This window comes from Jaculus jaculus, chromosome 8 (assembly GCF_020740685.1).
Source record: "Jaculus jaculus isolate mJacJac1 chromosome 8, mJacJac1.mat.Y.cur, whole genome shotgun sequence".
Lineage (NCBI taxonomy): Eukaryota > Metazoa > Chordata > Mammalia > Rodentia > Dipodidae > Jaculus > Jaculus jaculus.
This window is the reverse complement of record NC_059109.1, coordinates 74,443,994-74,464,669: the sequence shown is the minus strand read 5'-3', so window position 1 is coordinate 74,464,669 and position 20,676 is coordinate 74,443,994. Positions and strand designations below refer to the sequence as shown.

Here is a 20,676-nt window from a genome sequence, read left to right as displayed (position 1 = left end):
CACTCCTGAGTTAGCCTCTTGAGCCACCAACCTTAAATACCTGAACCTGATGATGAGGCTCATCTTAATTGGATGTTTGGTCCACATACATCTCATAGACCACATGTGAAGTTCTCATTCTTCTGGCCCCATTGGTAAGCTCTCCTTTCTTTCAGGCTAGCTGGAAAAGGGGTAGGATTTCTTTTCGCCTGGGGATTTTCCTTCTTTCTTTCTATATGTGGGTTTTTTTTTTAATTTTTAAAAATAACATTTATTTTTGGTTTTTTAAGATAGGGCTTCACACTAGCCCAGGTTGATCTGGAATTCACTCTGTAATCTCAGGGTGGCCTCAAACTAAGCAATCCTCCTACCTCTGCCTGCTGAGTGCTGGGGTTAAAGGTGTGTGCTACGATGCCCAGCTTAATGTTGTTTTTTTTAATTTTAGAGACAGAATTGGCATGCCAGGGCCTCAGCCACTGCAGTCAAACTCCAGACATTTGCACCACCTAGTGGGCATGTATGACCTTGTACTTGCCTCACGTTTGTGCATCTGGCTTACATAGGATCTGGAGAGTGGAATATGGGTCCTTAGACTTGGCAGGCAAGCACCTTAACTGCTAAGCCATCTCTCCACCCCTGCTTATTTATTTATTTGAGAGAGAAAGAGGCAGAGAGAATGGGCACATTCTCTGGCCACTGAAAACAAACTTCAGACATACGTGCCACCTTGTGCATCTGGCTTTATGTGGGTCTTGGGGAATCAAATTTCAGTCCTTAGGGTTTGCATGCAAGTGCCTTCACTGCTGAGCCATCTCTCCAGTCCTGGACATGTGTTTTGTATTTGATGCTTTCCTTCTTTTTTACATGTGTGATCTAAGTTCTGAGTCCCTTATTCTGTGTGGTCTCGAACATAGAGCAATCCTTTTACCTTGGCCTCTGAGTGCTGAGATTAAAAGTGTATGCCACTACACCTGGCCCCTTTTGTGTCTTTGGCTTGGGCTTCCTGGTAGGATCCTAACTGTTGCTAAACAAACTTCATAATTCATAATTTACCCTTCACATTTCCTTTTTTTTTTTTTTTTTTTTTTTTTTTGAGGTAGGGCCTCATGTTTCACTCTAGCTCAGGCTGACCTGGGATTTACTATGTAGTCTCAGAGTGACCTCAAACTCAAAATGATCCTCCTACCTCTGCCTTGTAAGTGCTGGGATTAAAGGCATTTGCCACTTGGCACATCTGGCTAAGTCTACATTTTCAATTTGTTACTCTTGATAAGTAGTCAAAAGTTGGGGTCCAAATGCCTGGGTATCAACTGCATCTTTATGGATCCAAAATCCTGTCTCACCATCTAAAAATTCAGGAGGCTTGTAAAGAAACACAGGTTTAAGATGAGTGTTGTGGTACATGTCTTTAATCCCAGCACTCTGGAGGTAGAAGAGAAAGATTACTGTGAGTTTGAGGCCACCCTGAGACTACATAGTGAATGCCAGGTCAGCCTGGGCCAAAGTGAGAGCCTACCTCAAAAAACAAAAAACACCAAAAAAGTAAACATAGTTTTAGACAATTCTAGGCTCAGTAAGGTAGCATGTATATAGATCTCGCTTTTAATATCTTATTTTTACTTATTTATTTGAGAGAGAGAGAAGCAGATAGAGAGAATGGGCATGCCAGGGCCTGCAGCCACTGCTGCAAGCACCACCATGTACATCTGGCTCTGTGTTGGTACTGGGGAATCAAACCTGTGTCCTTAGGCTTTTCAGGTAGGTGCCTTAACTGTTAAGCCATCTCCCCAGCCCTAGACCTCTCTTCTATGATACACCTGCCATCTGGCTGGTCTGACATGTCAAGGTGTTACAGGAGATAATTAAGTCAGTGAGTGAAATCAGGCAAAAATCTTCAGGGTTGGAGGGATGGCTTAGCAGTTAAAGCACTTGCTTGCAAAGCCAAAGGACACAGGTTCAACTTTTCAGGACCCACATTAGCCAGATGAACAAGGGAAGTTTGCTTGCAGGGGCTGGAGGCCCTGGCACGCCCATTCTCTCTCTCTCTCTCTGTCAAATAAATAAAAAAAATATATTTAAAAAATCAGCTTCAGCTAACTTAAAAGAAGAAGTCTTAAAGAAGAGACTTGATGGAAAAGAATCCTTGACTTCAGAAGATGCGCATCCAGTTAATTTAACGGTTGGACTTAAATCACAGCTGTTACAAAATAGAAACTGATTTATAGTTTAAATATACATTGGAAGTATAACATTGTCTCAAGGTCTACACATGTCTAAATGCCTTAGCTTCATGTAATGTATGTAGGTAAGGCAAGTATGCTTGAATTTTTTTCTTGGTAGATACAAAGTTGTAAAATATTTGGAAAGAACAAAGAACAAGATTTGGGAAGCCATTTTGATTTTCTTTGAATAATCTTTCAAGTATTAAATAAATGACAATTATAACTTTAGTTAACATACCGTGATTTTGATGTATTTTTAGTGTGCACAATCTAATAACAACCAAATATCTTGTTTAAAAAAAAATCAACTTCAGAGAAAGGGAGTATTCATGTGTGGACCTCTGGTAGCTAATGCCAGAAAGACAGAGGACCTAAAGTCAGATTGTGCTGGACTTATATGCCTTTTACAGTCCTTTGAGTAATTCTGTGGTTAGAGAGGGGAGAGATTTACCTCCATAAGTGCAGGGTTCTGTCAAATAAGATTAAGTACAGGCATCTGTCTCCTGAGATAAGATAGTTATATATTGTCCAAAGAGGTCAGGCTCAGAGTCACAGAATTCTTGTTAGCTACGATCATAGGACTCTCCCCCGCTGCAGTTTCAGAGGAGGGAAGTGCAACATTGCTTCACTGAAAGTCCTAGGTATGTTTACATTTCTTTCTCTCTCTCCTCTTTTTTCTTTCTTTTTTGGCTTTTCGAGGTAGGGTCTCACTCTGGCTCAGGCTGACCTGGAATTCACTATGTGGTCTCAGGGTGGCCTTGAATTCTGGCAATTTAAAAAAAAAATTTTATTTATTTGAAAGCGATGGACAGAGAGAGAGGAAAAGAGGCAGATAGATAGAGAGAATGGGCACACCAGGGCCTCTGGCCACTGCAAACGAACTCCAGATGCGTGCACCCCTTGTGTATCTGGCTAACGTGCGTTTGGGGAATTGAGCTTCGAACCGGGTCCTTAGGCTTCACAGGCAAGTGCTTAACCGCTAAGCCATCTCTCCAGCCCTGGTGATTCTTTTACCTCTGCTGGCATTAAAGGCATGTCCCACCACGCCCAGCAAATTTACATTTTTTATAAATACATTGATTATAATCCATCTCAAATAATATAAGCTAGAAACACTAGATATATGGTATTTCTTCAAAAGGGTGGATACAGGCCTGCTCTTGGCTGGAGGGCAAATGGGCCTGACTCCCATGGTTTTATCATCCAGGGTTCCCTATACGTACAATAATCAGTACAGCAAGAGATCTGGGTCTGCTGTTGAACCCTGCCTGAGATTCTGTCTCATAGCATTGAATTTCCTAGTTCACATGGTAAGGCTGGCTGGCTGCCTATGCTGGGAGTGGAAACTGGCTTTTCCCAATGGCACAATGGAGTCTCTTGAGTGGACCTGGCTACATCTGATTTTCTAGGTAAGACTATTTGTCCAGGAACTTGTCCACTTGCCTCACATGGAATACTCCCACAGAAGGATGGGGCCACACCTCCTGAACCACAAAGGGCATCATGTTGGGCCCTCGAGCTCACCACCAAGACCTTTTCTTGGCTCGCTAGGTCTATCTCATTTCTGTCATTTTTCAGTCATCAGGCATCCTGTGGTTTCTCTAATGGCAGTCTTCAGGTATGGCACCTTTGGTCCTGTTGACTCCATCTGCAGGAATGAGCAAGTGCTGAAAAAGACCTGCCACAGACTGGTATGCTGGTGCTCTAGGGCCTTTGCTCTGCTTCTGTAGTATGCCTGGAACACACTTACCTTGGATACACAGGTGGCTCCCTTCTACCCCACATTCAAGCTGAGTGACGGCCCTCAAAGTAGTCTGTGCCCTGATCCTTTAAGCCTGTATGTGGTTTTACACAGCTGATTAAGCTGGGGATCTAAATAAGAAACTATCTTGGGCCAGTTAGGTGGATGTGGTGGTCCCTCAAGCCTTTAGAAGGGAAAGGAGGGGGACCCGGGATGTAGCTCCATTGGCATAGTATTTGCCCCAGCACTTCATAAAACCTGGAGTGTTAAGCCAAGTAAAGGCAGAGGTAGGATGATCCCTGTGAGTTCCAGGCCAGCTTGGAAATACAGAGCTCCAAGTCAGTCTGGGCTAGAATGAGACTCTACCTTGAAAAAAAAAAAATAGCCCAAAACAACAACAACAAAACAACCCCCCTAGCAAACAAACAAACAAAAAAAACCCATAAAACAAACTCAGTAGTGTTGGCACACTCAGGAGTTGGAGGCAGGAAATTCAGAAGTTCAAGGCCAACTTGGAAACTCTGTCTTAAAACAAGGCCGGGCATGGTGGTGCACACCTTTAATCCCAGCACTTGGGAGGCATAAGTAGAAGGATTGCCTTGAGTTTGGAGGTTGCCTTGAGACTACATAGTGAATTCCAGGTCAGCCTGAGCTATAGTGAGACCCTACCTTGAAAAACCAATAAATAAATAAAAGTACATTTTTCTAAAAAGGAAGGACAGATTCAGGGATAGAAACAAATTGGCTAAACTTTTCTGGAAGTAAAAAGTGAAATGTGATGTGGGGAGTTGGAGAGATGGCTCAGTGGTTAAGGCATCTGCTTGCAAAGCCTGAGGGCCTTGGTTTGATTCCCTAGTACCCACATAAAGCCAGATGCACAAAATGGTACATGTATCTGGAGTGTGTTTGCAGCTGCAAGAGGCCCTGGTGTGCCCATTCTCTCTTTTACCCCCCTCTTCTTGCAAATAAAATAATATTTTTTTAAAGTGATGTGGGCTGAGTGTGTGTAAAGTGAATGTAGCAGTCAGAAAATGGGGACCTCAGTCATGGAGAAGAAATTGGGCCTCTGCACCAGTGGCTGCTTGCCCAGAGATCATGCCAGAAGTGCAAAAGTATACAGTAATCTTTGGCAAAATATGTGAAGTCAGGTGTGGTGGCTTATGTTTGTAATTCCAGAAGTTGGGAGGCTGAAACAGGATGGCTGTTTCAGGCCATTTGGCTACAGTTATATAGTTACATATACATTATATTATATATTATATATATACATATATAGTTATATAGGTCAGCGTTGGCTAGGTTACAAAGTACTGTTTCCAGAGCTAGGCATGGTGGCACACACTTAATTCCAGCATTCGGTAGGAGGATCGCCGTGAGTTCGAGGCCACCCTGAGACTACATAGTGAATTCCAGGTCAGCCTGAGGGAGCCTACCTTGAAAAAAAAAAAAGTACTGTCTCCAGTCAGTGAATGAATGAATGAATCAAACAAACAAAACAAAGAGAAATGGGAAAACCAAGCATAGTGGTGCATAATACCAGCTCTAAAAAAAAAAAAACTGTCCTAGAATTACAAGTTTGAGGCCAACTAACTGGTCTACATAGTAAATTCCAGGCTAGCCAGGGCTACAAAGCAAGACCTTATTTCAAGAAGAAAAAGAAACATGGAGCTAGACCTGTGACTCAGTCATATATGTGCCCAGTTTTGTCTGTGTTAACAGGACAAGACAGAACCATACCCATGACTTCATGGGATTAAACAGGCTAGTGCCAGATGACTGGAGCGGCACCTGGCATAGTAACTGCGATGCAAAGGCCTGAGGCTTTGTTGATTCACACACAACAGTAGTGGGAGCACCAAGAGAAACTTAGCTCCCAGTGCAAGTGCTGCTGCTGTGAGCCTTCCAGCAAGACGCATAACGTCTCTATTCCTCCATTCTCAGTAACGCTTTCTTGTTGGGGATGGAGGTGGGTGCAAGGATTGAACGAGTTACCTGTGCGTGAGTGGTTACGATTACTTGATGATTCCGAGAATTCACCCGCTGGTGCATTCACAGTCTACACATTTTAATGAAACGGTCCGACTGGGCAGCGCCAATCTTTTTGTGTGCCTGGAATTTGGCCACACAGTTTTGTTCTAGAGCTGCGTCTGGACCAGCTAGGAGCTAGGTCTGATAAACCCCACCCCCCGAAAATGCCGGGCCCTTTCCAAGAATTTTGTCTGCTTTCGGCCACCGTTAGCGTTCGCCGGCTTCCGCCTTCCCCCACGTGGTCGGCCTTCCCTGGGTCCAAGGCGCCGTGAGTGGGTCGGGCGGGAAGTCCTTCGGTCCCTACGCGCGTCAGGTGGCGCGGCTTACCGGGATACCCGGCGGGGTTGGGCGGGGCAGGAGTCATAGGTCACTATAGGGGTCAGAAGGACCCTTGGTCCGATCCAGGGCGCTGGTGGGCCTGAGGAGGTCGGAGGTCAGAGTTCGGCAGGGCTCCGGGAGGTCCGGGGCCGGTGGTCAATGTGCTACGCATGGGCTTCCCCTGCCTACGGGCCGCGCTGCTGAGAACCTGGGGACGGTGGACGGCGCGCCCTGGCCCGCCAGCTTCCTGGTAAAGACCTGGCGGCCCGCTGCCCAGGATGCCCACTTATGCCTGCCTCTACCCTGCCCTGCGGTGTCCATTGCTGCTCAGCCCTGGCCCCGCAGATTACCCTGTTCCCACTCTGCTCTTAGGCAAAGATCCTAAGGAAGGCCCGGGCCAGCGAGTTGGAGCTTTCTCAGCAGTCTCCCATGACCTTTACCCAACTTGTTAACTTGTCTTATGTCCTTTCAGCTTTTCCTCCATGGCTGGGAATGATGCATCACCAGCGCTGACCTCACATCAGGACAGAAAAGTCCGTGGTGCCTGGGTCTGGGAAGAGACGCAGCATCCCCCCAAGAGGCTCAGGGGCGGTGAGGATGAGGAATCCCCACGCAAGCTGCCCAAGCGCAAAATTGTGCTGCTCATGGCCTACTCCGGCAAGGGCTACCATGGCATGCAGGTGAGTGGGCTGCTGGTGGCCTACTCCGGCAAGGGCTATCTATCACTGCATCCAGGCGAGGAGAGTTGTTCTGGCCTATTTGGGCAAGTACTGCCATGACAAGAGATGAGGGAGCTTTACCTGGACAGTGCCTGCCTGCCTGAGTCAACGCCTAATTCTCCAATGCTGCTCAGGCCACTCAGGAAGTAGCAAAAACAGACCTGTACTGGGAAAGACTTGGGTGGCCACACCTGTCTGGGCCAGCTCTGTTGCTGATCCCTGTGTGACTGTGGGAGTGGTTGAGTCTTGGCTAGCCTCATCATTCAGGTAGCATTTGCACACTATCATGTGAGACAGGCAGGACTGACTGAGACTAGGGACTGTGGGTAGTGCCCAGAATGCCTGGAAGGGTTAGCAAGTGCTGCCTGCCTAGCAATATGTTGAGGGGCAGCTGTGCTCAGTTCAAGAACATTGGGGTCCCTGGGACAAGAACATTGGGCCCTCTGGATTTTCTGTCTATAGCTGACCAACTTACCTCTGATGGAAGGTATCCTGACTGGTGTGGGGTGATTTTTGTTCCTTTTTGTCATTTCTGCTGCTACATTGTACCCCCCTTTTTATTTTTTTGAGGTAGGGTTTCACTGTAGCCCAGGCTGACCTAGAATTCATTATGTAGTCTCAGGCTGGCCTTGAACTCACAGTGATCCTCCTATTTTGGCATTCTGAGCACTGGGATTAAATGCTGTGAGTGTACAAGTAAAACAAAGGGTCAAGAAAATCATACCTGGCCAGGCCTTGTAGGAATTTTGAGGTCAAATAACAATAGTGCCACAGTTCATGCCCTATTTTACTTTAAAATTTTTTAAAAACTATTTTTTAATAGATAAAGAGGCATATATATATATAGAGAGAGAGAGAGAGGGAGGGAGGGAGGGGAGGGAGAGAGATAAGGGGTGTGTGGGTGTGTGTGTGTGTGTGTGTGTGTGTGTGTGTATACCAAGGCCTCTAGCCACTGCAAATGAACTTCAGATGCATGTGCCACTATGTGCGTCTGATTCTGTTTTGGGGATCAGCAGGATGTTGCTGTCATGGGGTTCTCAGGCTCTGAATCATGGTTAGGGAAGGCTGAGAGGTGCAGCATCAGAGATGGTTCCAGAAGCAGTGCTCTTTTTCCTGGCATGCATGTATCCCAGCATGCTGCACAGGCTGATGATGGGAGGTGAAGGGTTTAGAAAGAGTCCTGGTTGACAGTGTCACCTGGCAGAGGACAGTGCAAGGATGAGGGAGTTGGCCCCAGCTCTGGGTGTCACAGGCACAAGGGGTTCAGGGCAGGGCTGGTGCTGCTCTACTGTATAGTGACTCCCTCTTGTGGTTGCTTTGTCCTGCCTGTGGTGTGGACAGGCCCGCTGCAGGGTGTGTGCACACCATCCAGGGCCTGATAGGGACACTGATGAAAACAATGGATCTGTTCTCCTTTCTTCAGAGGAATGTGGGGTCCTCGCAGTTTAGGACAATTGAAGATGACTTAGTGTCCGCCCTCATCCAGGCAGGCTGTATCCCTGAAAACCATGGCACAGACATGAGGAAGATGTCCTTCCAGCGATGCGCCCGGACAGATAAGGTATGTGCCCTGACCAGCTGCAGCTACTAGTAATGTTGGCCCCTGCCATCTTAGGGTTGGCCTATTAGAGGGCTGGGTGCAGAGACTAACGGAAAGAACACTTTTCTGTGTGCAGAGCCAGGAGCATGGCCCATACAGCTGGGGCTGGAGTATGAATGGGCTGCATCAAAACTTATCCTTGCTTCCCTTTGCTTTTCCTCAGACAGTTTGTCCTCTCAGTCCTGTCCTCAGGCAGACTGGACTGAACAGCTCCTGCAGGCATCACATGCCATCACTGCTATAGAGACAGCTCCAATGAAGCAGATAGGACTGTTGGTACAGACACAAGCACAGTTGTTTTTGTTTAGGAAAGTGTTGGGCTCTGAAAGGCCTAGGCGTGAGGCCTAGTGGAACTTCCTGAGCCTAGCTAAAGTTTGGTGACCTGTCTCTGGCCAGCTAGGACTCAGCAAGATGCCTAATAATGGCTTCTGGCCTGGCACTTTCGAATAGCAATTGTAATTACCATTTCAATAGTTAAAGTTTACTATTGGCCCTTACCTCTTCCCCTATCTTAAAATCCCTGCTTTCGTCCCCAACATGATATAGGCAACTGCTCAGAGTAATAAAGCAAGTTGTTTCTGCGAGTTCCTGCATCGAAAAGACTCCCAACTCAGTGTGGTTTTTCTTCAGTGGCCAGGAGGAGTCTGGGTCGTCCAACGCTCATCATCCTCCTCAACCCCTAGGGAGGAACCAGCAGGCCTGGTCCTTCCCTCGGCACTACCTACCTACCTGGGAAGGAGCCCAGCAGGAAAGCACATTGGTTTTCTTTTTTTTTTTTTTTTGAGGTAGGGGGTAGGGTCTCACTCTAGCCTAGGCTGACCTGGCTGGCCTTGAACTCACAGCGATTCTCTCTAGTGCTGTGATTAAAGGTGTGTGCCACCGCATCCAACTGATATGTTTTTGATTTTCAACTAACATGGCTAAAGAGATGATTTATTATATACACATTACCTTGCCCACAACTGAGACAGCAGTAGTCCAGAATGTCACTAGTCCAGGGCAAAGTTTAACAGATACTGTTTCGGCTTTAAGCAAGGCAGGCCTATTACAGGTGGGCTTGGTGATTGGATAGTGATGGCCATTCTAGTTTATTGAGGGGCAAATTGTTGACAATAGCTTGCAGTCCAGCAGCTCATTACCAGGCCTCCAGCCTCTAGCATCCCTTATGTCTATTCCTGTAGTCTTCAGGGACCTTTGCCTGCTTCATCCTATGCATTTATTTCTTCTTCCACTCTGCTGTTGGGATGGTGGGATTTTTGGCAGTCATGTTCAAGAAGGAGATGGAGGGATGGTTTGGAGATTAAGGTGCTTGCCTGCAAAGACAAAGGACCCAGGTTTGATTCCCCAAGACCCATGTAAGCCAGATGCACAAGGTGGCATATGCATCTGGAGCTTGTTTGCAGCAGCTGGAGGCCCTGGTGCACCCATTCTCTCTTTCTCTCTCTCTCAAATAGATAAATACATATTTTTTTTAAAAGGAGATGGAGATAAGTAAGGAGGTTAATTTTCATCTTTTTTCCTTTTTTTCTGAGTCATGGTCTCATTCTAGCTCAGGCTGACCTGGAACTCACTCTAACTCCAGGCTGGCCTTGAACTCACATTGAAACTCCTACCTCTGCCTCTTAAGTGCTGGAATGAAGGGCATATGCCATCATGCCTGGATGAGTGAGGTTAGTCTTAATGATTTGATTGAATTATCTAAGAGTAACCAAGATATGCTTATTCCATTTCATGGTCACTGTGAGCATCTACCAGTGGGACCATCTTCAGTCTCCCTGTGGGGAAATCTTAAGTCTTTTTTTTTTTAATTTTTATTAAAATTTTCCATGATTATAAAATATATCCCATGGTAATTCCCTCCCTCCCCACCCCCACACTTTCCCATTTGAAATTCCATTCTCCATCATATTACCTCCCCATTACAATCATTGTAATTACATATATACAATATCAACCTATTAAGTATCCTCCTCCCTTCCTTTCTCTACCCTTTATGTCTCCTTTTTAACTTACTGGCCTCTGCTACTAAGTATTTTCATTCTCACGCAGAAGCCCAGTCATCTGTAGCTAGGATCCACATATGAAATCTTAAGTCTCTGAAGTCAGTGTCACTAAAAGGCTGCTTTCCAATAGGTTGGCTGCATGTGGCTGGTGGCACAGCCTATGTACTCTGAATCACTGAGAGAGACCTGGTGTCTCTGACTGGTTTGAGTATCCGTCCTGGACCCAGTCCTTTGCTGGGATAATGGCACTTGGGGTACATTCCTGGGCCTGAGGCAGAAAGAACCACATGGCTGGGCTTAGGTAGGGTGACTCCTCATGACTGGTCTGTTATCTTCTGTGAGCCCATGGGGGTGACAGGACGTCAAAGGATTTAGCTATTCTGTAGCACACAGAAACCATGATGGGGGCTTGATGTGGTGACTCAAGCCTGTAATCCCAGAACTTGGGAGTATGAGCCATGAAGATCCCAATTTTGAAACTAACCTAGACTATAGAGTAAGTTCAAGGCCAGCCTGGACGATATAGACCCCATTTTAAAACAGAACAACAAAAACACCAGGATCATTGGTACACACCTGTAATTTCAGCACTCTGAAGGCTGAAACAGGAGGATTGCCACAAATTCAAGGACATCCTGGTCTACATATTGAGTTCTAGGCCAGCCAGGGCTACATAGTGAGCCCCACTCTCAAAAAAAGTATCCCCCAAAACAACAGTACAAGGAGAATAAGACACTGCCTTGACCATGCTAGGAGATGTGTACAGGGCCAATCTTAGCTGCTGAGGGCACTGCAGAGCTGTCTTGGTCAATTTTGTTTTAATTTAATTAATAGTTTTATTTATATGAGAGAGAAGAGGCAGACAGAGTGAGTGTAGGTGCACCAGGGCATTCTGCCACTGCAGACAGATGAACTCCAGTTGCATGCACCACTTTGTGCATCTGGCTTTCCGTGAGTACTGGGAACTTAACCTGGCTATCAAGCTTTGTAAGCAAGTACCTTTAACCACTGAGCCACCTCTCTAGTCCCTGTCCTGGTCATTTAAAAATATTTTTATTTAATTTTTATAATTTTTATTTATTTGAGAGAGAAGGAGAGAATGGGCATGCCAGCACCTCCAGCCACTGCAAACACATTCCAGATGCATGCGTCACCTTGTGCATTTGTCTTTAGTGTGTCCTGGGGAATTGAGTCTGGGTCCTTTGGCTTTGCAGGCAAGTGCCTTAACTGCTAAGCCATCTCTCCAGCCCTGTCCTGATCATTTTTTAAGTTGGGCACATAATCGTGTCCCCAAAAGTCCCTTTATGGTCTGTGTAGATTCCTTTCTTTTGTGCCCCTATGATAACCACTGTAGTAAAGCAGAGGCCATTCCTGCTGCATTCACTTTGCATCTTCTGTGGGTTTCATTTCCTGCCTGCCCAGGGTTGTTCCTGTGTAACTTGTGTTGAGCTCTGATGTCATCTGCTGAGTTCTGCAATCCTCAGACATTTCCATGACACTATCCTTACATCTTTTTTTTTCTTCACAAAATAATTTTAAATACTTTGTGCCTGGGTAGCAGCATCTGGCACTGTGACATTCCTATACATACATGAGCATTTCATCCAAGTACAAATGTTATAAGCGGAGTAATGTAACCAATTGCTTATACAAAGGTAAATAGACACTGTATGTTATTTTTCTTGAATCATTTTTGCTGTATAGCAAATTGCAATTACATGTCAGTATTATGTTACTGATTCATAGAATACACTTTGAACTGTGAGATATGTCAGTTCCCCATGAGAGAGCTTAACATGTAAATCTCAAAAATTTGAGTTATTTTTTATTTTTATTTTTTTAGCTGCCATGGATGGGAAAGACAAAGTCCCTAAAACCTTATAGTGAGAGAGACACACACACAGAGAGGGGAAATGGACAGTCCAGGGCCTCTAGCTACTGCAAACAACTCCAGACACATGCACCACCATGTGTATCTGGCTTACATGGGTCCTGGGGAATCGAACCAGGCTCCTTTGGCTTTGCAGGCAAATGTCTTAACCATTAAGGCATCCCTCCAGCCCACATATTTATTTATTTTTATTTTACTTGTTTGAGAGAGAGAATGGGTACACCAGGGCCTTCAGCTGCTGCAAAGGAAGTCTAGACACATGCGTCACCATGCATCTGACTTACATGGGTCCTGGGGAATTGAACCTGTCTTTGCAGGCAAGTACTTTAACCACTAAGCCATCTCTTCAGCCCTATCTTTACATCTTGTCACCCTTACAGGGGTACCCCAGAGCAAAGCTCTGCTTGTAGAGTTGGAGTGTTTTGGGCCACCACCTCAGGAACAGGGCACCAGGAGTGTGCTGAAGGGCTCAGTGCCTAGTCTACCTCTCCTCTTCATTCTGCTTTCTTTGCAGGGTGTGTCTGCAGCTGGCCAGGTAGTATCCCTAAAGGTGTGGCTGATTGATGACATACTGAACAAGATCAACAGCCACCTTCCATCCCATATTCGGATTCTGGGTAAGCCTCTTTGTGTGGATGACCTTGCACAGACCCAAGGCCAAGCCTGCCTTGTCACCTATGACCAAGTCCTTGGGGAGTGGAGTAGGAACCTTGGGGCATCATCTAGAGGTGGGGTGGCTGTAAATGTTTTCATGGAATTCAGTGTTGCCAGTTCTTCAGAATTGGTCAGCTGAGTGTGTTAGAATTCGGGATTGTCCAGAATACAACAAAGAGAGAAGAGCCAACCTCAACAGCACAGGCTTTAATGGAGTATACTTAGGGGCAGCCTTTTCCTGCAGGAAATGAGAATGGTGGCCCCCTTGAGTGGGTGATTGGGGAATTTAAGGAGTTAGACTTCAGAACAACCAAAGATGGGGGAAGGGGGTACAGTTAAACAAACTTTAGGTTGTCTCTATTTGCTGTTTGGGATTGAATAGTGGGAAGATAGAGCCTCTTTTGCTCTTTTGTTTACTGATCACCTGTTGAGAGGGGATTAGGGTTTCCTAGGTGGCCTGATAACTCCCTGGCCATCTTTAAGATTGTAAATTTTACGGTCCAAAAGATTTTTTCCAGCAAGGTGTGATTCATAAATCCCTCAGGGTACACTCTGAGGGCCCCCAGCTGTATTGCTCTGTTACTCTGGGGATCTTTCTCATCAGCTGTAACTATGAACATCCAGATCGATGGCTAAAGAGGGCTGGCAATGCTGTTTTATAGCAGGAGTAGTAAATGGGATGTTTTTAGGCTTTTTTTTTTTTTTTTTTTTTTTTGAGGTAGGGTTCACTCTAGCCTAGGCTGACCTGGTTGGTATACACTATGTAATCTCAAGGTAGCTTTGAATTTATGGCAATCCTCTTACCTCTGCTGGGATTAAAGGTGTGTGCCACCACGACCGGCTGTACCTTTGCTCTTTTGTTTTGTTTTGTTTTGCCACCATGCCCAGCCCCCCAATTTTTTGAGGCAGTATTTATGTATTCCACACAGTCTTCAACCTTGAAATCCTCTTGCCTCAGGCTTGTGAGTGCTGAGATTACAGATATATGCTACCATACCTGGGTAGTACAGTGCAGTTTTATTTTTATTATGTGTGACCTTTATTTATCTTAGAATTCCCTACTGAGCACTGTTGTCTTTGATGTATCTTGCTGATCATCTCTATGCATGATATAATTTTTCCCTTCAGTGCTGAGGCCTGAACCCAGGACCTTGTTCTTGCTAGGCAAGTGCTTATCCTCTGAGCTAAATCCCCAACACCTTCAGGAAGGATATTTTAGTTCCAGTTTTGTTCAATGGCCAGTGTTCCTGGTAGCAAGATGCAGCTGGCAGTGGTGTCCATAAGTCATCTGCAGGACTTTCTGCGTTTTTATTGTAGTTATGTCTGCAAACCATGACATTCCCCTCCTCCACCTTCGTGGCTGGCTATATCTAAATTTTCTTTTCTTTTCTTTTTTTAAAAATTTTATTTGAGAGAGAGGGAGAGAAAGGCAGATAGAGAAAGTGAGGATGGGCATGGTAGGGTCTTCAGCCACTGCAAATGAACTCCAGCTGCATGGCTTACATGGGTCCTGGGGGATTGAACCTGGGTCCTTTGGCTTCACAGGCAAGCAGCTTACCCACTAAGCCATCCCTCCAGCCCTATCTAGGTTTTCTTGATGTTAAAAACAGCTACAGTGCTGGAAAGGTGGCTTAGTGGTTAAAGGTGCTTGCCTGCAAAGCCTAAGTACTCAAGTTTGATTCCTTAAGACCCAGGTAAAGCCAGATGCACAAGGTGGCACATGAGTTTGGAGTTTGTTTGCAGTGGCTACAGGCCCTGGCATGTCCATTCTCTCTTTTTTTAAAAAAAATATTTTTATGTATTTGCAAGCAGAGAGACAGACAGAATAGTCATACTAGTGCCTCTAGTTGCTGCATACTAACCTCAGATGCATGTGCCACTTTGTACATCTGTCTTTACCTGGTTACTGGAGAATTGAACCCAGGTCGTTAGCTTTTGCAAGCAAGTGTCTCAATCACTGAGGCATCTCTCCAGCTCATGTGCATTCTCTATCTGCCTCTCCTTTTTCTTTCTCTTAAATAAATAAGGGGGCTGGGGAGAACAGTGCTATAGTAGTATCTGTAGAAAGCCTTCCAGCATGTAAGTCTCTGGGTCCTTTCTACTTAATTCAGGAGAGTATTGCCTTCGGGCCTGGTAAAAGTTTGTATGGGATCATATCTGGTGCTTAGGTGTATAAGGATTTAGTTCTCCATACTTCTGCCATGTGCAGTCTTGGCAGACCTTTAGGTCTTTTGGGTTTCATTCTGAGGTTTGGCATCTTGTGGATTTAGAGTCAGATTGGGTGTCTGTCCTGGGTAAGCAGTGCCAGTCATACCCTCAGGCCACTCCTGCCTTTGATGCATTTCTGCTTACTTGGGTTTCTTACATGCTGCTCTCTAGGACTGAAGAGGGTCACAGGTGGGTTCAACTCTAAGAACAAGTGCGATGCCAGAACCTACTGCTACATGTTGCCCACCTTTGCTTTTGCCCACAAAGACAAAGATGTGCAGGATGAGCGCTACCGTCTGAGCACGGATACCCTTCAACAAGTCAACCGGCTCTTGTCCTGCTACAAGGGCACCCATAACTTCCACAACTTTACTTCGCAGAAGGGGCCACGGGAGCCCAGTGCACGGCGCTACATCCTGGAAATGTACTGCGAGGAGCCCTTCGAACGTGAGGGTCTGGAGTTTGCTGTGATCAAGGTGAAGGGCCAGAGTTTTATGATGCACCAGATCAGGAAGATGGTTGGCCTGGTGGTAGCCATTGTAAAGGGGTACGCCCCTGAAAGTGTGCTGGAGCGCAGCTGGGGTGAAGAGAAGGTGGATATACCAAAGGCTCCAGGGCTTGGTCTTGTCTTGGAGAGGGTGCACTTTGAGAAGTACAACCAGCGCTTTGGCAATGATGGTCTACATGAGCCCTTGGACTGGGCACAGGAGGAGGGGAAAGTAGCCGCTTTCAAGGAGCAGCACATCTACCCCACCATTGTTAGCACTGAGCGGGATGAACGGTCCATGGCCCAGTGGCTGAGCACCTTGCCTATCCATGACTTCAGCGCCACTGTGCTAATGGCATCCAGCCCAAGTGCCAAGGTAGGACACAGTCATGAGGTACTGGCCTGCGGTGTGTGCTGTTTGCATGCATATGCATGGTAAAGCTGGGCAGGATGCATGCTTTTCTTCAGTTCCAGTGTATAGCAATAAAGCTGCTGCCCAGAGGTTTCATTTCCCCAAAATTACATAGGGGCCAGGTATGGGTCTGTATGGTCAATGCCTTGAGGTTTATGCTTGGGCTACCTCCTACTTCCTGTCCCTATTCCATGTTCTGTGACTCCACAAGGCTGTTGCTGAGCTGGAGTAGCCAGGCTGTCTTCTAGGTATGACTCACTGCAAGCAAGCCTTGGGTTAAGGCTGCTGAGCTGTTAGTGTCTGGCTCGTTGTAGTGGATGTGCACTGTGTGTGCCCTGTCCACTCAGTGCAGTTCATTCTTGTGTTTCTAACAACCTTCCTTGTGATTTTAATGTTTTTACTTATTTGCAAGCAGAGGGAGAGGGAGAGAGAGAGAAGAGAGAAGAGAGACAGACAGAGGTGTGCCAGGGCCTCCACAAACTATAGATGTATGCTCCACTTTGTGTATTTGGCTTTAATGTAAGTACTGGGGAATTGAACTTGGGTTATTAGGCTTTGCAGGCAGGCGCCTTAACCGCTAAGCTATCTCTCCAGCCTTCTTTTTAGTTATTTTTTCGTTTTTTTTTTTTTTTTTTTTTCTGAGGTAGGGTCTCACTGTAGCCCAGGCCGACGTGGAATTTACTTTAGTTTCAGCGTGGCCTTGAACTCATAGTAATCTTACCTCTGCCTCCCAAGTGCTGGGATTAAAGGCATGTGCCACCACACCTGGCTTTGGTTTTACTTTTTGTTTTTAAGGAAAGGGTTTATTTTGGGTTACAGAATCTAGAGGACGCTCCATGATGGCAGGGGGTGGACATCACCTCTTGGCCAGCATCAGGTGGACAACAGTACAAGGAGAATGTGTCAAACACTGGCAATTAGAAGCTGGCTATAGCACCCATAAACCCGCTCCCAACAATACACTGCCTGCAGGAGGCTTCAGTTCCCAAACTGCCACTAGCTGAGGACCTAGCATTCAGAATTCATAAGTTTATGGGGGAAACCTGAATCCAAACCATCACATTCTGCCCCTGATTCCCATAAACTGTAATGCATACATGATGTAAAATGCAATGCATTCAGTCCAACTTTAAAAGTCTACACAGTTTTTATCAATCCCAGTGATGTTAAAACATGTCCATAATCCAAGGTCTTTTTTTTTTTTTTTTTTTTTGGTTAATTGAGGTAGGGTTTCACACTGGCCCAGACCGATTTGGAATTCACTATGGAGTCTCAGGATGGCCTCGAACTCACACTGATCCTCCTGCCTCTGTTTCTCAAGTGCTGGGACCAAAGGCATACACCACCACACCCAGCTTAGTCTTTTTTTTTTTTTTTTTTTTATTTATTTATTTGAGAGCGACAGACACAGAGAGAAAGACAGATAGAGGGAGAGAGAGAGAATGGGCGCGCCAGGGCTTCCAGCCTCTGCAAACGAACTCCAGACACGTGCGCCCCCTTGTGCATCTGGCTAACGTGGGACCTGGGGAACCGAGCCTCGAACCGGGGTCCTTAGGCTTCACAGGCAAGCGCTTAACCGCTAAGCCATCTCTCCAGCCCCCAGCTTAGTCTTTTAACTGAGCTGTAATACCAAAAAATCCATAATAGCACAGAATATACCTTTGCACCACAAAAAATAACATTGGGCATAGCAAAGAAATATTCAACCAATACAAGATTTAAAACAAACAGGGGAGGGCTGGAGAGATGGCTTAGTGGTTAAGGCATTTGCCTGTGAAGCGTAAGGACCCCAGTTCAATTCTCCAGGATCCTCATAAGCCAGAGGTACAAGGGGGTGCATGTGTCTTGAATTCCTTTGCAGTGGCTACAGGCCCTGGCGTGCCTATTCTCTCTCTTATCTGCATCTTTCTCTCTCAAATAAATAAAATACTTTAAAACAAACAGGACAGACATCAAACTCTCTAGCTCCAAGTTGGACAACTCTAGCCAGTTTCCAAGTCCAGTAATTCTAACCAGTGACAAGTCTCTGGAGTTCCAATTCCACCTCTCCAGCTAGGCTACTTACAGTCCCAGAAAACTTCATCTGGTGATGGCAGCTGTCCTTGGCAGCCATCCCATAGTCCTGGCATCTCCACTGGGTCTCCATTGCAACCTATGGTTCATCCTCATGGCTCCATCAGTCCTCCATGCAGGTAATCCAGCAAGCTGCTTCACACTGCCTATGGCCATTTCCAAAATACAAAAACTGTTGCAAATTCAGTGACCTTTGTTTCTTGTTCCATATGGTACCAGGTGGGCTACCAATTTGTTAATGGGAGGGGGGTGATAAAGCAGACTTTGAAGAATGGGATACTCCTTCAGTATTCAAACCCCTTCAAAAGAGTGCATTCTTGTTATCCTAATGCAGATCATCTGGCCCAATGTCATGGTTGTAATCTCAGACAATTGCAGTTTCTGCCCAACCTTTTTTTTTTTCTGTACCATATCCTTCTGCTCACACCAGTCCATTTAAATTTTTTTTTAAATTGTTTTTATTTTTTTTTTATTTGAGAGTGACAGAGAAAGAGGCAGAGAGAGAGAGAGAGCGTGCACATATGCGCTAGGGCCTCCAGCCACACTGCAAACAAACTCCAGACATGTGCACCCCCTTGTGCATCTGGCTAATGTGGGTCCTGGGGAGTCGAGCCTCAAACCGGGGTCCTTAGGCTTCACAGGCAAGCGCTTAACCGCTAAGCCATCTCTCCAACCCACACCAGTCCATTTTTATGCAATACAACTCTGCACACATTTCCAGGACACAGGCATAACAGTAAGCTTCTTACACAAACTGCTTCTAGCGCTTCTAGCTTAGTCTAGGCGAAGCTTTCTTCCCCTTATAAGCCAGACCTCACAGTCTATAGTTCTTACTGTGTTCAGGTCTTTTTACTCTGACCAGAATAGTCCATCATGCTGTACTTCTAGCATTGAAAGGCAATGGTCTCAAATTTGCCCACATTCCTCCTGCAAAGCAGTTCCAAAAGGGCCAAAAGGCACACAGGTTTCTAGCAGCAACAACCCATTTTTGGTACCAATTATACTGTTGCAGCCAGGCTTGCACTGCTGTTAGAAAACACTTGACCAAGAACAGCTTGTGGAGGAAAGGGTTTATTTTGGCTTACAGAATCAATGGGGACCTCTATGATGACAGGGGAGAGACAATGGCATGAGCAGAGGGTGAACATTACCTCCTGGCCAACATCAAGTGGACAATAGCACCAGGAATGTGTGCCCTTGTTTTCCTTTTTTTATTTTTTAGAAGAATTCATTTGTGTGTATGTATGTGTGCATGCCACAGTCTCTTGCCACTACAAATGAATTTCAGATACAAGTACAACTTTACATACTAGAGAATCATCCAGGGTGGGGAGGATTTGCAAGCCAGCCGTTTGAACTGATGAGTCATCATCCTAGTCCCATATAGGCTTGCTTCCTTCCTCAGCTCAACCTAAGGGTTTGGCACTGTGCCCAGAGACTCATCTCTACAAGAACAGGAGGACCTACACTTGGCATGTGGCCCCACAATTCTTGTCCTGTCTGCCCCTCTCCTGCAGGTCCCTAGTTCCCTGGAAGGCAGTGAAGGGGATGGAGACACCGACTGAGGCCACAGGAGCTGCCACTGCTGTGACGCTGCAGTCTTAGTACCTACCTGTCACTCAGGACATGGGAGCCAAGAATTCTGGGGCCTACCTGTGGGTTTGGCTTGGCTTCACAATCTCAGGATCTTGAATTTTCATCCCAGGAATGACCTGCATCTAATAATCTATTTTCAGCCCATGCATTGTGTGTGCACACTTGCATGAAAGGACACTTTTTAAAAAGTGATTTTCATATTAAATAAATGTAACTTTTGCTTAGAAAATCTGTCTCTTTTTTGGGGGAGGGTTCGAGAGATGATTTGAACATTGCTGTGTTAGGGATAGACAATTGTGTCACAGCCAGGGCCCCACCATTGGGGGGCGGTGTTTGGCAGGGCACAGAGAAGGGTCAGCTCAGGAGTATAGAGTTAGGGCAGGAAGCAGGATAAGGACCTGTGTTAGTTTATGCTGCCAGTATAGCTTGGACCCTCTGCCATTAGTGTCTTCTTGGCACTGCTATATCCTGGCCTCCCCTTAGAGTCCACAGTCCAGTCTACCTGTATTTGTCTCCTTGAACCCTGGCTTTGGTTTCAGCCAACTGCTTGCTTACTCCTGGGCTTCCTCTAGCAGCCTGTACTTCCTTGCTCCACCCTTCTTCACCTTCTCAGTATTGTTGTCTCAGCATGAGGCTGTTCCTAGCCTCATGCTGGGTGGAGTGGTGAGATGGAGCTGTGGTTCTTTCACTTTTTGACCCAGAGCACATTCCTCCCATCCTGTTAAAGTGTAAATTCTGCAGCCCA

At 46.0% G+C, this 20,676-nt stretch overlaps 1 protein-coding gene across 4 annotated transcripts; it reads left to right on the top strand.

Annotated features, from left to right (window-relative positions):
- Positions 1-6,197: 6,197 nt before the first annotated feature.
- On the top strand, positions 6,198-20,160 carry Pus1 (pseudouridine synthase 1). 4 transcript variants are annotated; one of them, XM_045156658.1, is made up of 6 exons: positions 6,198-6,238; positions 6,761-6,968; positions 8,431-8,568; positions 13,016-13,118; positions 15,535-16,226; positions 19,853-20,160. In XM_045156658.1, the coding sequence occupies exons 2-6, from the start codon at positions 6,771-6,773 to the stop codon at positions 19,898-19,900; spliced, it is 1,179 nt and encodes a 392-aa protein (XP_045012593.1). In that variant the 5' UTR covers positions 6,198-6,238; positions 6,761-6,770; the 3' UTR covers positions 19,901-20,160. The 4 variants fall into 4 exon arrangements, with proteins under 4 accessions (XP_045012593.1, XP_045012592.1, XP_045012591.1 ...); XM_045156657.1 differs by having other exon boundaries at positions 6,231-6,283; XM_045156656.1 differs by lacking the exon at positions 6,198-6,238 and adding an exon at positions 6,245-6,538 and having other exon boundaries at positions 8,494-8,568.
- The last annotated feature ends 516 nt before the right edge of the window (positions 20,161-20,676 follow it).